The following is a 13,149-nucleotide window of genomic DNA, read 5'->3' as shown; positions in this document are numbered from 1 at the left end:
GGACTTACTCCACTGAGACGGAGGGAGGGAGTGGGAAGGAAATCATGAACAGATTTGTACTTCGTGTTGGTACAAAATACAAGCTGTTAGGCTGTGTTTAAAGTAAAAGGATGGGGAAATGGGGAATAATTCTGAGAGGGAGAATCTCATGAGCTTCAGTTTTGCTCATCTCCCACTCCAAAAAGTAGAAACAGGCTGTGTGCTCTCCTGCCATATGCATAAGGAAGCATTTTCATGTCTCCAGGAAGGGGGGAACATGGCTATAAGCAAACAGAAACACTTAAAGGTAGATTTAGAAAAAGAAGTGGGGTTCTTTCAGATTGGTACAGGTTGAGTAGGCTGCTTGTTCTTGCTGTTTTTTCACTGCCTACAATGGGGGTGCTTTAGTGGAGTCCATTTCTGTATTTTAACAGGGAATGTGCTGCACAGAATGAAAATATTTGAAAAGATGGCTTTGGTACAGTTTGAAAATGGGAATCATGGATCACTGCTCATGTCAAATTTGTTAAAAGGAATTATACAGGCAGCACGGGGAAAAGGAGCACAGGAGCTCTGCTCAGAAGTTGAAACTTAAGGCAATACGTGAGCTGTACTTCTACAGGCACAAAATGATCCAGCAGAACTCATTGCTGCAGTACAGTTCTGAAGCAAAATTCCATGTCTCCATTATCTCTGGGCTGTATAGCCATAAAAACATGCTTTGCTGAATCTAGTGAAGATTCAAAACAGTTTTTTGCTTTTGACCTTGAAGCTAAGGAGAACCTGCAAGTTATACTTGGAGAAGGAAGGCCTTTTCTGAGAAGGTGACTCCATAGTTACCTGTAGCTGATGTCTGGTCCCAGTGTCCCTCCTCACCTCTGGCTGAGCCTCTATGACAGTTCCTGCAGCATGGTGGTGACTGTGCATCACATCCTGACAGCTTCATCTATGCCCCTGGCTGCAAGGTGTCTGCTGTAGGCTTTGTGGGACAGGAATATGTCCATGTGCTGAACAGAGAGGTACTGCTATCCCTGGCTGCCACAGAGTGCTTTTCATCTCAGACCCAAGCATTTTAATGCTGATAAGTTCTGCAAAAATTAGTAGAGCTTTATCGCTCCAAATGAGAACCTACTGTTGTTCAACTGATGTGGAAACCCAATCACAAAGCTGCAAAGCAACAAGGAAGAAGTTGTGCAATGATTTGCTGGTGTAGTGGAGGACAGGATAAGCCTTGAGAGTCCTGAAATCTGCTCACTAGCATGTGTTGCCTTTCATTTTTAACCAGTCATTTAAAATTTGTTGTCAATTGATAACTGGCTGTGGCTTTCTTGTCAGCAGAACCTGCAGGGAGGCCTAAGTCTTATGGCACTCTGGTGTTGCAAAAAGAATGTGTTTCTCTAGTTTTTCTCTGCTGTATCTCAAATAATTGCAGGAACATTATGCTACAAGCCATGGACTAGACCTGCCTTTATGTCAGAGTACCTGAAGCTCTCAGTAAGACCAAGACAAGCGTATCTCAATTAGCACCATTTTACTGTATGAAACAATCCAGTCCACTTTCACATCCGTTCCTGAGTGCCTAGGTACTGGCTGCTGCCAAAAAATCTCTGGCTGTGAATTCTTCATCTACAGAAAGGTGCTTGCTTCCTAGGATCTCACAGCGGGTGGAGGCAAGCCGGGCACAGCTTCAGGCAATTGGCGAGAGAGTCACGCTCGCCCAAGCCAAGATTGAGAAGATAAAGGGCAGCAAGAAGGCTATTAAGGTAGTGACTTCAGTGAAGGTTGCATGGTGTCCCTTCTTCATTTCACCTTTTATCTTTATTCCTGACGTAAGCTCTGGAGAAGAGCAGGTGCTCAGCTGCTGCAGCTGTTGCATAATCGTATCTCCGTGCCTTGCTGCTGAGCAGGGCTGTGATGAGAATCCCCTTCCTGACTCAGCCAACTGATGGTTTTTAAACCCGTGAGCTGCACAGCTCCATGCCTTATGAAGCCCATATATGTTCCTGTCCCAAGTGCTTCCTGAGAAAGAGAAAAGGCACATGTTGAGCTAAGCCCAGCACCCTTGCACTTTCAGGTGCAAAGTCACTTTAGCTATCTGAATGAAAGCTGCTGTTAGAGAACCTTCCTTTAGAGCATCTTAATCCCAATTAGCCATGTAAAACTGGTGAAAATCCTTCTTTCCTCATCCTTGCTCCATTTTGATACAGTATTTCCAACTCCTTTCCCACCAGCCTTTTTGCCAATTGTCTTCTTGTACTTCCTAGTACTTATATATAGAGAGAAACTCTGGCACTTGGAGTTTCAAAAGTGACAGCCCATGCATGTTTGGGTCTGTGCAGATAGCCCTTAGGAGGATGGCTTCAGGGCTCTCCATTCCCCCTGGCAGCACAGATACTGTGCTTGCTCTGATCCATGTGTTACGGTATACTGGGATTGCCTACTTATGGTTTTTCAGCCCCTCCTTGTTTCTCCACAGGTATTTTCCAGTGCCAAGTATCCAGCCCCTGAACGGCTGCAGGAGTACAGTTCCATTTTTGCTGGTGCAGAAGACCCAGCTAATCAGAAATGGCCAAGACACAAGATTCAGAGCAAACACCGCACGCTGGATGAGAAAGCTCTGCAGGTAAGGAGGAGGAGAACAGACCTGGAGATGGGCAAGCAAATTGAAGCTGGGAGGCAGTTAAACCTTTTTGATGAAGTAGAGCAGGGCTTTTAGATAAAGGCTGGAAGCAGAGGATCTTTTTGGCTTGGCCTTTTGGTGTGTGTGTGGTCAGGCTGGGAAGCTTGCAGAGCTGCCTGTTTCAGGGGGCCGTGTCAGTACAAGACCTTGACTGGGTGGCTGGTGGCTGCCAACTCCTTGGAGCAGCTCCATTTTCTGGAACACTGCAGTTTCCTGCAGCAGTGGTGATGGATGCTGCTGGCTAGGCTTAAGGCTTTGGCTGTCAGGGTCATAATTGTTTCCAAAATAGTTTCTGAAGGTTCTAATATAGGCAGTGGTGAGAAGGAAACGGTAAATGTGCTCTTGAGTGTCTCAGGAGAAAAAGGAGTCATTAGAGCATTTTTCTGTCCCAGGAAAGCATTGCACTTGGGTATTGCCCCTCTCTGTTTCTCAGATGAGTTTTACCTCTTGGGGTAGAGGGTTGGAAGGTTACTTTACTTCTTTACATCTTTTGTTTGTGCTTTGCTCCTCCCGTGCCTTGTGTTCAGTTCCTGTAGGTTGCACACCCTTCAGAAAGGCTGAATCTCTTGGTGCCCATCACAGCTGGGGCTTCCAGATGTGTCCATAGCACAGATATCTGCAGCTGGTGCTGAAGGAGGTCCTGAAGTTCTGACTTCACTTTTAGCCTGTGGACTGAGTGGCAGAAAGGCGTTTCTTGTGGAGATGTGAGAAGTTTGGCAGAAAATGCCTACAGAAGAATTCTCCAGTAATTTGGGTCACCATTCCCAGGCTGGAAAGAGAAGAGGAAGAGCTGCTGTGCTTGAAGGTTAAAAGTTGCTGTGTATGCGTTGTGCCAGGAGTAGCAGATGTGCCCTTCCTGCCAGGTTAGGGATCAGCCTGACAACTTCCCTGCTCTCCACCCCTGAAGAGACTTCCTTCCTCATCTTAATCCTCCTTGGCCCCAAAATAAAACTGCTACTAAATGATTTATCATGCTAAACTTTCCTGAGATTTAATGGAGTCGAGGCCTCACACAATGGAGTAGTTATGAATATTTCATCCAGGCCAGAGAAGCAGGGTTACTGGCCCAATGGGCAGCTGACAGACTCCAGCAGGGTTTGTGCTTCCTTTGAGCCTTGGCAGCAGCAGAGGACAGAGCTGCTGGCTGGGCTGGGCAGGGGAGGCTGATGATGGGTGCTGGCCCCATCCCACCAGTGTCAGGGAGGAGCAGAGGTAGGCAGTGCTGAAGAATGGAGGGATCTGTGCCAGGAACAGCTCATGTGTGGAATGGGGCTTTGTGTGGCCAAGCTCTGAACATGTTCCAAGGGGGGACACACAGGTCCTTCTTGGCCATAGCAGAACACGGAGCCTGACATGCCTTGCAGTAATGAAATGTGACAGAGGGAAGTCTAATGTTTGCATTTGTGCCCTCCTCAATTATTCAGGGCTTTCAGCAGAGGCTCACTGCCTGTTTTCACTTCTAATGAGGGCCTCTTTGCTGGGAGCAGTTGCAGTGGCCTTTGCTTACTTCACTTCTCCCCACCAGGAAAGCAAACTCTGCTCCTCTCAGTTTGAGGGTAAGTGGTGGCAGCCTGTGCTCAGTACTTAGGGTTTGTGCTCTGGGGGGGAAAGCAGCTGAGCTGAAAATGTGTGTGGTTCTGCAGTTAATTTTAAAATGCCTCTGTCCTGGGTAATTCTCCTTTCCTACTCCACCCCCTACACAAGTGAAAACTCAGCTGTTGAGAGGACATTGTTTAGGTTGGTAAGATAAGCACTGATAGATAAGAGTGCCAGAAGGAGGGGTCTTGTGGTAAGCTTGGAAAGTCACTTGCTTTGGATGTTGCTGTGGCAGCAGCTTGGCAGGGTTGAACAGTGAGATGTCTGCAGCACTCTGGGGCTTCCTAGGTTCTGGGACCTGCATCTTGGTGATGCAAGTACCCCTCAATAGGCTGGAAAACAAGATGGGAAACATAGTCTGCCAGGGCTTAGGAAGAGGTCCACACAAAAGTTACAGCGCACTGCTGGAATAACCTCTCAAGGCTTCAAAAATGGCAGTATCTTGGTACATTCTTGTGGATTCGGCTTCCACCATGGGTGTGAGGAGGCTAAATGGGTTTTTTTTGCTACTTGTTCATCTTTAAGTGCTTTCCCAGCCAGCCTTAGCACATGCTGTTGGCATGGGGGGACTGGGGTTTCTGATGAATCAACCCAGTTCCCTTCATGTGCGCTTAATTAAACTGAGGAACCAGGTTGAGTTTATATGTTTTTAATTATAGGCTGTTAGGGAGAAAACTGGCTGGAAACACAGCATCCTTAGGGCTGTGATGCTGCCAGTTGCCAAGCCCCAGGTTGGGGTGTTGGAGCATTCAAGAAATCCCATGACTCTAGGATGTCTAAGTTGCTGAAACTTTGACTTAAGGCCTTAACATCCTAACAAGAAAATTCGTTTTTAAATGGCATGTTCACTTGTAGAACTCACTGTTGCAGAATTTTATTGCCAGTAGGTACCTGTTGTAAACTTCAAATTAGATCCAGTTACATGAAAAAGACCAGCATTATGGTGGCATTTAAAGTAAAAGTATTATGTAGAACCTCACATTTCAGAGTAATACTCAAGCTTAGTGCTTTTGTAACTGCTGTAGATGAGACTTAAAAGTAAATGTAGGTAATGGTTGGTTTCTCCACCCTTAAAGTGATGCAGTCTTTTAGTGCTAATTGAAATCTACAGAGAGGGAATTTAAAAAAAAATATATATATGACTTGAGGGCTAAGTATGTGTGAACAGTTCTAGCAAAAACATCAGTACTCCCTCATGCTTAAAAAATTAAACATTAGGTAATTAATATTAATGATTAAAAAAATCTGTGTTTCTGTGGTCTCTTAGTAATAATTTATATATTTTTGCCTACACAAGTTAGAATGTATTATTTGAGGGGGGGGCAGAATTAAATCAAAACCTCCAAAGTCTTTTCTTACAGCATTTTATAGACTCGGAGCATCATAGAAACTGTTAGTGGATTAACTGATCTGTGACTAAGCCATTTCCCAGGATTTCTGGCTACTGAACTCAAGACTGAAATTTCAATCAGCAGGAACTGCTTATATCACTGAGATGTGGTCTTAAAACTGAGCAGTCTCATTTCCCACATACAAGTACAAAGAAGGAAGAAGAACTTGGAGAATGGGATGGACCCAGGATGCTGGACTTAGTGAGGCAGTAGGAAGCTGTGAACAATATTTGAAATGGCCTCTTTGCTCATCTTTTGGTGACAGAAGAAAACCTGATGAGTGTAGCCAGTGATTTAACCTGACAGACTGTCCTGGGTAGTGCTCTGATGTCTTTTGGTATGAACACTTATCACCTCACAGCTGCCGAGCTGCTGCTTGTCCTACTTTCTGAAGGAAAAACAGGAGCTGTGAAAGGGCTGAGGAGCAGTGTGGGGAGGGATCTGGAGTGGTGGTTTGTCTATCCCAGGCTGTCCCCGGGCTCCCTCTACAGCAAAGTCCACTGTGGGCACTGAGCTTCATCCCCCAGAGCATGTGACAGTGGGCAGTGTCACACTAGCTGAAGCACTGGTCTGATCTGGGATGGCAATTCCTGTGCTCTATAGAAGTCAAGCAGTTCAGAAGTAATAAGTCTTTTTCTAAAGGGAGCTCTATATATTATGCATGAAGTTTCAGAACCGAGAGAGAGGAGATTGCAGTTCATTAGAGTTGAAAACTCCTGCAAATCCCTCAGGCTTTGCAAAACCATCTGGCACACGTTCTACCCTGCACACTCTCTTCTGCCTGATCTCTTGCCTACTGCAGGCACTCTCTTTTTTTCCTAACCTCTTTTTCCTTTGCTTTGCCTGCACAACTCACCAGTGGCTTCACATCTCTTAAAACATCAACAGAAGGCAGCAGAGGGAAGCATAATAGAGATGTTTAGGGGCTCTGTCTGCATGAAAATGTCTAGTAGCTGAGGACACTGTTACAAATGCCTTTTAGACTGCTTGATCCCTGCTTCTGACTATAGGGTCTGAGTGGTGGTTTTATTTTGCTGGACTCTTGCCACAGCAACACTTGCTCAGTATGACCCATCCACGGCACCAAAAGCACATGCCATGAATCTGAACTGCTGAAATCTCTCATGAGTGTGGGGCTGCAATGTTGTCCATGTGCTTCTTTGCTCAAAGGAAGGTAGAGAGGGAGCAGTAGGGTTTCCAGACCATCCAGTGGATCCAGCAGTGAGGTGTAGTGGCTGGGAAGAGCTGTCTCAGCAGCTTTGGTTTTAGCTTTATTTTCAGGTTTTATCACTTCTTATCTGTCTTCTTGCAGGAAAAGCTCAAGTACTTCCCCATTTGTGTGAGCACCAAAATTCACCAGGAGGATGATGCAGAAGAAGGCCTTGGCAGCCTCCCCAGGAACATCAGCTCCCTCAGTTCCCTGCTGCTCTTCAATACCACTGAGAACTTGTGAGAGCTGGAGCAGCACTGTGCTGCACATCTGCCCTTGATTTTCCTCATGGGAGCTTTCCCTTCCCTGGGGGCAGGAATAACTGCTTCCTTTCCTCGGGGTCTGACATACAGTGCTCCTAATAGGACAGGATTTGACATCTCTCTCTTGGCTTCTAGCTAGCAACCCTTTCTTCTCCTTGGGTGGAAGGACTTGTTTTGTCTGCACCTCATCTTCCACTCACCTGCTTTCAGCCCAGTTTGTACTTCCCTTCCCCAACTTAGTTTTTCATGGTCATTCCCCTGTAGTTCCTCTCCAGCCCAGAGAGCTGCTGTCACTCCTGCCCTTCTCTGCTCCATGCACCAGATTCTGCTCCTTCTCCTGATGACTCCTCACAGCAGCACTTTACCACTCTCATTGCATTCACCTCTCCACTGCCTCACTGCAGTTCTGTTTCTGCAATTGTTTCCCATTGTTCTTTGCCTCATGGTTTCTCCTTTTGCTCATACTGAAAGCTCCTTTAAACACTTCTTGAGCTTTCATACAGCAGACCTCCTCTTCTCCTGAGTCATGAATTATTTCCCCTCTTTGTCTTTCCTCCTGGACTTGGAGTGACAAGTCACTGGAAGAGACTGGTGTCTTTCTGCTGGCTGTAGGGCTGTTTCAGGCCAGGTGGTGGGAAGGGGAGAGGTTGATAATGATGGCAGTGCAGTGGGGCATTACTTTGGGAGGAATGTGGAGGCTACACTGGGAGGGTGAAGAGATGGGCAGCTCCTTGTTGTGGAGATGTGAGGCAGGAATATGGGGCTAAGAGAAGGAAACTGGAAGGCCCAACATGTTCCACCTTTGTGAGTAAGTCAGGAAGTCTCCACCTCCAAGGTCTTCTTGGCTATGCTGTTTCTTCTGGCTTTGGCTTTCAAGGTGGCATCACTGAAATACTTGTCCTCTGTTCTTAGGTACAAGAAGTATGTTTTCCTGGATCCTCTGGCTGGAGCAGTGACCAAGACCCATGTGGCTCTGGAAACAGAGACAGAAGAGAAGCTCTTTGATGCTCCTCTCTCCATCACCAAAAGGGGACAGCTGGACCAACAGGTGAGATGCAGCTGCTTCCCCTTCAGAAGATTGTGCTCAGGTCTCTGAGAGGAGAGAGCTTCTGTAGGGTGGAGAGTAGGTACAAGAATGGCCCCTAGTGGGGTTGCAGGGTGTCTCACTCATCAGAAGGACCTTGCTTGGTTTGGTACTTGAAGTTCTGGTGTGAGTTTGATGGTTGGGACACAACCCTCAAACGTGTCAGGTGTTTCTCTCTTCTCAAGCCTTCGCTGAGTGGTGTGAGAAGAGTAACATGGTATTGATTCACCTTGCTGCTAGACCTTGGGGCTGTGGAGGAGTTTGGAGACTCCATCACTTGATTGTCCCCCTTGTGCTAACTCCTGAGCCTCGTGAGGAGTCCGAGGGTGAGATACTACTGCTACTAGGTGCCTGAGAGAAGGCATGATTCCCATCCTTCCTGCTGGAAAAGGGTGCTAACTGACACAAACAGAAGAGCAGCCAGCTGAGCAGAGGGTTTGTGCTTGGTGTGGACACGGGGCAGGCAGTGCACCAACTCACCTGCCCCAACATGTGACAGGTCTTGTACCTGATGTCTTGTAGTAGCTGTACCTGGACCTTTGCTGGTGTGTAGTTGAATGTGTGGTTTGAGGCTGGGAAAAGTAGCCTGGGAGCCATTTGCTCATCATGTTGGATTAAGGAGATAGCAGTGCAGCTTTTATTCACAGCACACCTTTGGTATTGTTCTTGCCTACGTATTACATGCAAGGCCAAACCTTTTTGACTAACTGGTTGTGTTTTTCCTGCATCTTAATCTCAGAAACATCTTGGGCACCATTGTGCTCTGGGGGAGAAGAGAGTTCCTTAAAGCAGGCTGCAAAAGTTGGTGCATAAAATGTTCAGAGGAAGAGTGAGTCCACTTAGAAGAAATGAGGAAGAGTATCCTGCATCTCCTCCTCCTCCTGCAGCCTGCCTTTTCTTGAGTCTGGTCTGCAAGGGATAGCCTCTGAGCATGGGGAGCTGCTACAAGAGTTGTAGGGGTAGCTGATGAGCAGCTACTGATGAGCACCAGCAGCCACTGTACTAAACCACACAAGCCCAGCTCTGACCTCCGCTCGGGCTCTTCCCTGCAGTGCCCCTGTTTGCTGCCGGGGAAGGCAAAGGGGTACTCACTGTCTTTTGTTCTGGGTTTGTTTTAGGTAGCTGAAAATTACTTCTACGTGCCAGATCTGGGCCAGGTCCCTGAGATTGATGTGCCATCCTACTTGCCAGACCTGCCTGGCATTGCTGCTGACCTCATGTACAGCGCTGACCTGGGCCCCGGCATCGCCCCGTCTGCCCCGAGCAGTGCTATTCCTGAGCTGCCCACTTTCAACACCGAATCAGTGGAGCCTTTGCAACCAGGTATTTCCAATCCCTGATCCCAGGACACTGAAGGAGAAAGGCAGAGATTGTTAGGAGATGGAGACAAGGCAGAAAGTCCCTTGGTGGAGGCTGCAAGCTGGACATTGGCCGTACCTCTGGCTTGTGCTTGGGCTTGAGTCAAAGCTGCAACTGGGTCAGGGTCCCTCACCACTTGCATGGCTAGGGAGGAGGGAGCTGCAGTGTGTAAGAGCTGTTGGGATGCCTTTGGCCCAGTGTCAGGTAGCTGGGGAGGGTAGAATAGGGGCAATCTCAAACCCAGCCTTGGCTCTGCCTGCTCTTAAGAGATGCTGCACAGGATGGGGGCGCTCTACTGCATGGTGTCTGCTGAGGACTCTGATCTGTTGCTGCTGAGGCATGTGAAGCTCTGAGCTGAAGCTCTCAGTGTCCTCTGGGACTTTTCAACTTCTTTCATCTTTCAGATCTTCAAGACACTGAGCTACTGCCGCCTCCTCCACCACCCCCTCCACCACCACCTCCTGTGATGCCAACTGCTGTGCCTCCACCACCACCCCTGCCCCAGCCCACAGCCCCCTCTGAGCCAGCCCGGGCAGCAACTGAGGAGAGCAGCAACACAGTGCCTGCAGGTAAGGGCTGGGCATCTCCACAGCTTTGCCAGCAGAATTTGGCTTCAACCTGTGTCCTTGGTTGATTCCCTATGGCTTCCCAGCCTTCCGGCAGAGGAGGGAAGCTGCAGTGGGAGGGGAAGTTCCCTGCCTGGGAGCTGCAGTTCCTTCAGTTCCCCTTTGATGGGGCTGAGTGTAAGCCTCTCAGTGAGAGGCATCTGGGCTCGGCTCACAGGGATTGGAGCAGCCCTTTCCATGGGGATTTGGCCAGGCCTGTAGCTGGTGCATTGACCCACTGCTGTTGCCCTTCCTGTCCTTGCAGCTTCAGTCCAGGGAGCCCCAAAGGAGGTGGTGAACCCCTCCATTGGGCGTGCCAGTCTCCTGGAGTCCATCCGCCAGGCTGGTGGCATTGGGAAGGCCAACCTCCGCAGTGTCAAGGAGAGGAAGCTGGAGAAGAAGAAGCAGAAGGAACAAGAACAAGGTGCTGAGGCTCTTTGGCAGAACTTACCTTTATTGCTCTCAGCCCCAGCTGCGGGTTCAAGGGGAGAAAGGCAAGCCAGGAGCACAGTGAACTTACAGAGCAGTTAGGCACTGTCACTCCTCACAGGCTGGTGTAGGTCTCAGTTGTTTCCTGTTCAGCCAGAGCTCCGGGAACTTTATAAACCCCATCTGCCAAAAGGGCATTCGTGTTCTGGATGGAGACCTGCCCTGTCTTGGGGCATGTATAGAAATTTTGCGTGTGCTGCATGTGGACAGACACAAAAGAAACCAGAGCAGGGCTGAGCTGGTCTGAACATGTTGGTTTAGGTAGCTGGGGAGGGTACTGATGGAGCTGGTTTGGCAAAATGAGAGTGCAGATGCCCAGCCCCTCTTGTCCCTCAAGGAATGCCCCTCCTGAATTTCCCCAGATGTTGTTACCCTGCAGTGTTTTCCTGGCCTAAAAATGGACTATAACGAGGGAGATTAAAGGTGGGATACAAGATTAGAGGTTTAGTGGGGTTTTTCTTTAATCTGAAGGCAGTATTGGAGGAGAATGCTTTTGTTACAGTGCTAAATTTGGACTGACATTTGTTTTTGTCTGCCTTGATTTGCTGTTTCAGTGAGAGCTACAGGACAAGGTGGTGATTTGATGTCAGACCTCTTCAACAAACTGGTGCTGAGGCGGAAAGGTACTGTCCTGCTCCTTCTCCCTAGGAAAGAGGGAGGGCCCTTTCTGGCACCTCAGTTGTGTCAATCACAGCCCTAGAACTAGGAACAGAGAAACTTGCTCTGGCAAATGTGCCACAATGTGGCTGGGAGTGGCTGCAGGGTGAACAGAGGAATCTCCAGCTGAAGTAGCACCAGAGAAGGTTGTGGTGAGGCGGAGGACAGGCTCTGAGAGCTGCCTGTGAGGAAAAGGGACAGTGGTGTCTTAATCCAGGGCTGAGGTAGCTGGGCTCCTTGTCTGTAGGGGCACCTGAACTGCCCCTGGGCCTTGGCTGGTACCTTGGGCATTTGGGGCCAGTGTCACCCCTCAGTGCCTGGTACAGGGCAGAGGTCATGGACTTGCTCAGGTGGAACTCTAGTCACAGTTACATGAGCCCTTGTGCAGGGCTGTGTTTAAGCATATTGGCTTAAACATTGGCTAATGTTTAAGCATGCTGGCTGCTCTTGCCTGGGACACCTGGGTGCTGAGAGGCCCTTTGCTGAGCCTGGGTGTTCTCCGGTCTCCAGTTGTCACTCACTGGGGCTTTTCCTTCCCTCGCAGGTATTTCAGGAAAAGGGCCAGGAACCTCTGGAAATCCTGATGCTCCTGGAAGTCCTGCTGGTGCCTTTGCACGTATGTCGGACTCAATACCACCCCTCCCACCCCCACAACAGCCTGTGGGGGATGAGGATGAGGATGAGTGGGAGTCATAGATGGGGTCAGTTGAGCATCAGTGTGGATCCCAGGACTCCTGAACTAAGCACTTTTGAGACACCAGCCTGTGGAATGATCTCCTGGAGGGTGGGTACTGACATGGCAGGGGGACCTTCTGATTTTTTCTTTTGAAGAGAAGGAGCAACAGGACCCACCCCTGCTGTGGTTCCAGTTACCACTGTTTTGGATTTTTTTTCTGGTTTTGGTTATTCTCCACCATGAGTACCACATTCCATCTTAAACGCTGCTGCTCATGGTGGCACAATAAATCTTGCCCTATCGGGTAGGCAGTGGCACAGCCTGTGCTCAGACTGTCTGAACTAGCATTGCTCCTGATCTAAAGGGCCCTCAGTCTTTCCTAATGTGAGTGGTGGTGACTGCAAAGGCATCTCCTGTAGGCAAACAGCCCTTGCCTCATTCATCTCCCTGCTGCTTGCTTGCTGAAGCTCCCATTTGCTTGGCTGGTGCCAGAAGAGAGAAGGATGTGCACATCTCTTCTTGTGGATCTAATTCCTGGTGCCTCTGAACACCATGGTTTCTTTTTCTACCTGGCTCATGGTAATTCTCTGCCTGTTACTGTCTGAAAAACTTTAATAAAGTTGAAGGAAGAAGGTCTTTGCAGCCTTCGTTCTGGCAAAAGCTGAAGGGTGCTCAATTAAGAGTGTGAAAGGAAAGCCCAACTGTGTCTGCTCCTGTCTCAGGCAGGAGCTGCCTGACAACCCAGCAGCACCAGCCACAGGGCTGGAGGGCACCAGATGCTACAGGAAGGTGCCCTCCCCTCCCTTTGCTGCTTTCACTGGGGTTAAGGCAGAGCTTGTGCAAGACCATGGAGTTTGTACCCACAGAAGGGGCAGGAAACTCACCAGGGAAGTTTCTCAGAAGCAGCTGTTTCTTTCCCTGTAGGGCTAATTAACATATAGGGAGGGAGCAGGCAGCAGCTCTGTGTCTAATTATTAGTGTTTTCTTCATTGTGAAGAGCCTCGAGAGGTGGCATTCAGCTGCTGAAACTGGCAAAGAAGGAAAAGAAGCTCCTGGGAAGAGATTTGCTCAGGATTATAGGAGTTGGGGGACAGCTTTGGGATTACAGACAGCCCTGCTCTGATCACTGCCCTCCAGCATTGACCCACGGACCTAGGAAA

At 48.7% G+C, this 13,149-nt stretch overlaps 1 protein-coding gene across 3 annotated transcripts in view; it reads left to right on the top strand.

The window, feature by feature from the left end:
* WASHC1 (WASH complex subunit 1) overlaps nt 1-12,648 on the top strand; it is a 42,967-nt gene extending 30,319 nt beyond the window's left edge. For all 3 annotated transcript variants that reach the window (XM_030467793.1, XM_030467785.1, XM_008495692.2), the window contains 9 exons: nt 1,631-1,742; nt 2,456-2,602; nt 6,959-7,095; nt 8,032-8,167; nt 9,322-9,526; nt 9,967-10,131; nt 10,433-10,591; nt 11,211-11,279; nt 11,858-12,648. In XM_030467793.1, the coding sequence (XP_030323653.1) occupies nt 1,631-1,742; nt 2,456-2,602; nt 6,959-7,095; nt 8,032-8,167; nt 9,322-9,526; nt 9,967-10,131; nt 10,433-10,591; nt 11,211-11,279; nt 11,858-12,009 (1,282 nt within the window). In that variant the 3' untranslated portion in view covers nt 12,010-12,648. The remainder of the gene's footprint in view (nt 1-1,630; nt 1,743-2,455; nt 2,603-6,958; nt 7,096-8,031; nt 8,168-9,321; nt 9,527-9,966; nt 10,132-10,432; nt 10,592-11,210; nt 11,280-11,857) is intronic.
* Nucleotides 12,649-13,149: the final 501 nt, after the last annotated feature.

This window comes from Calypte anna, chromosome 1, assembly GCF_003957555.1.
Source record: "Calypte anna isolate BGI_N300 chromosome 1, bCalAnn1_v1.p, whole genome shotgun sequence".
NCBI classification, from domain to species: Eukaryota; Metazoa; Chordata; class Aves; order Apodiformes; family Trochilidae; genus Calypte; species Calypte anna.
This window is presented reverse-complemented; position numbering and strand designations above follow the sequence as displayed.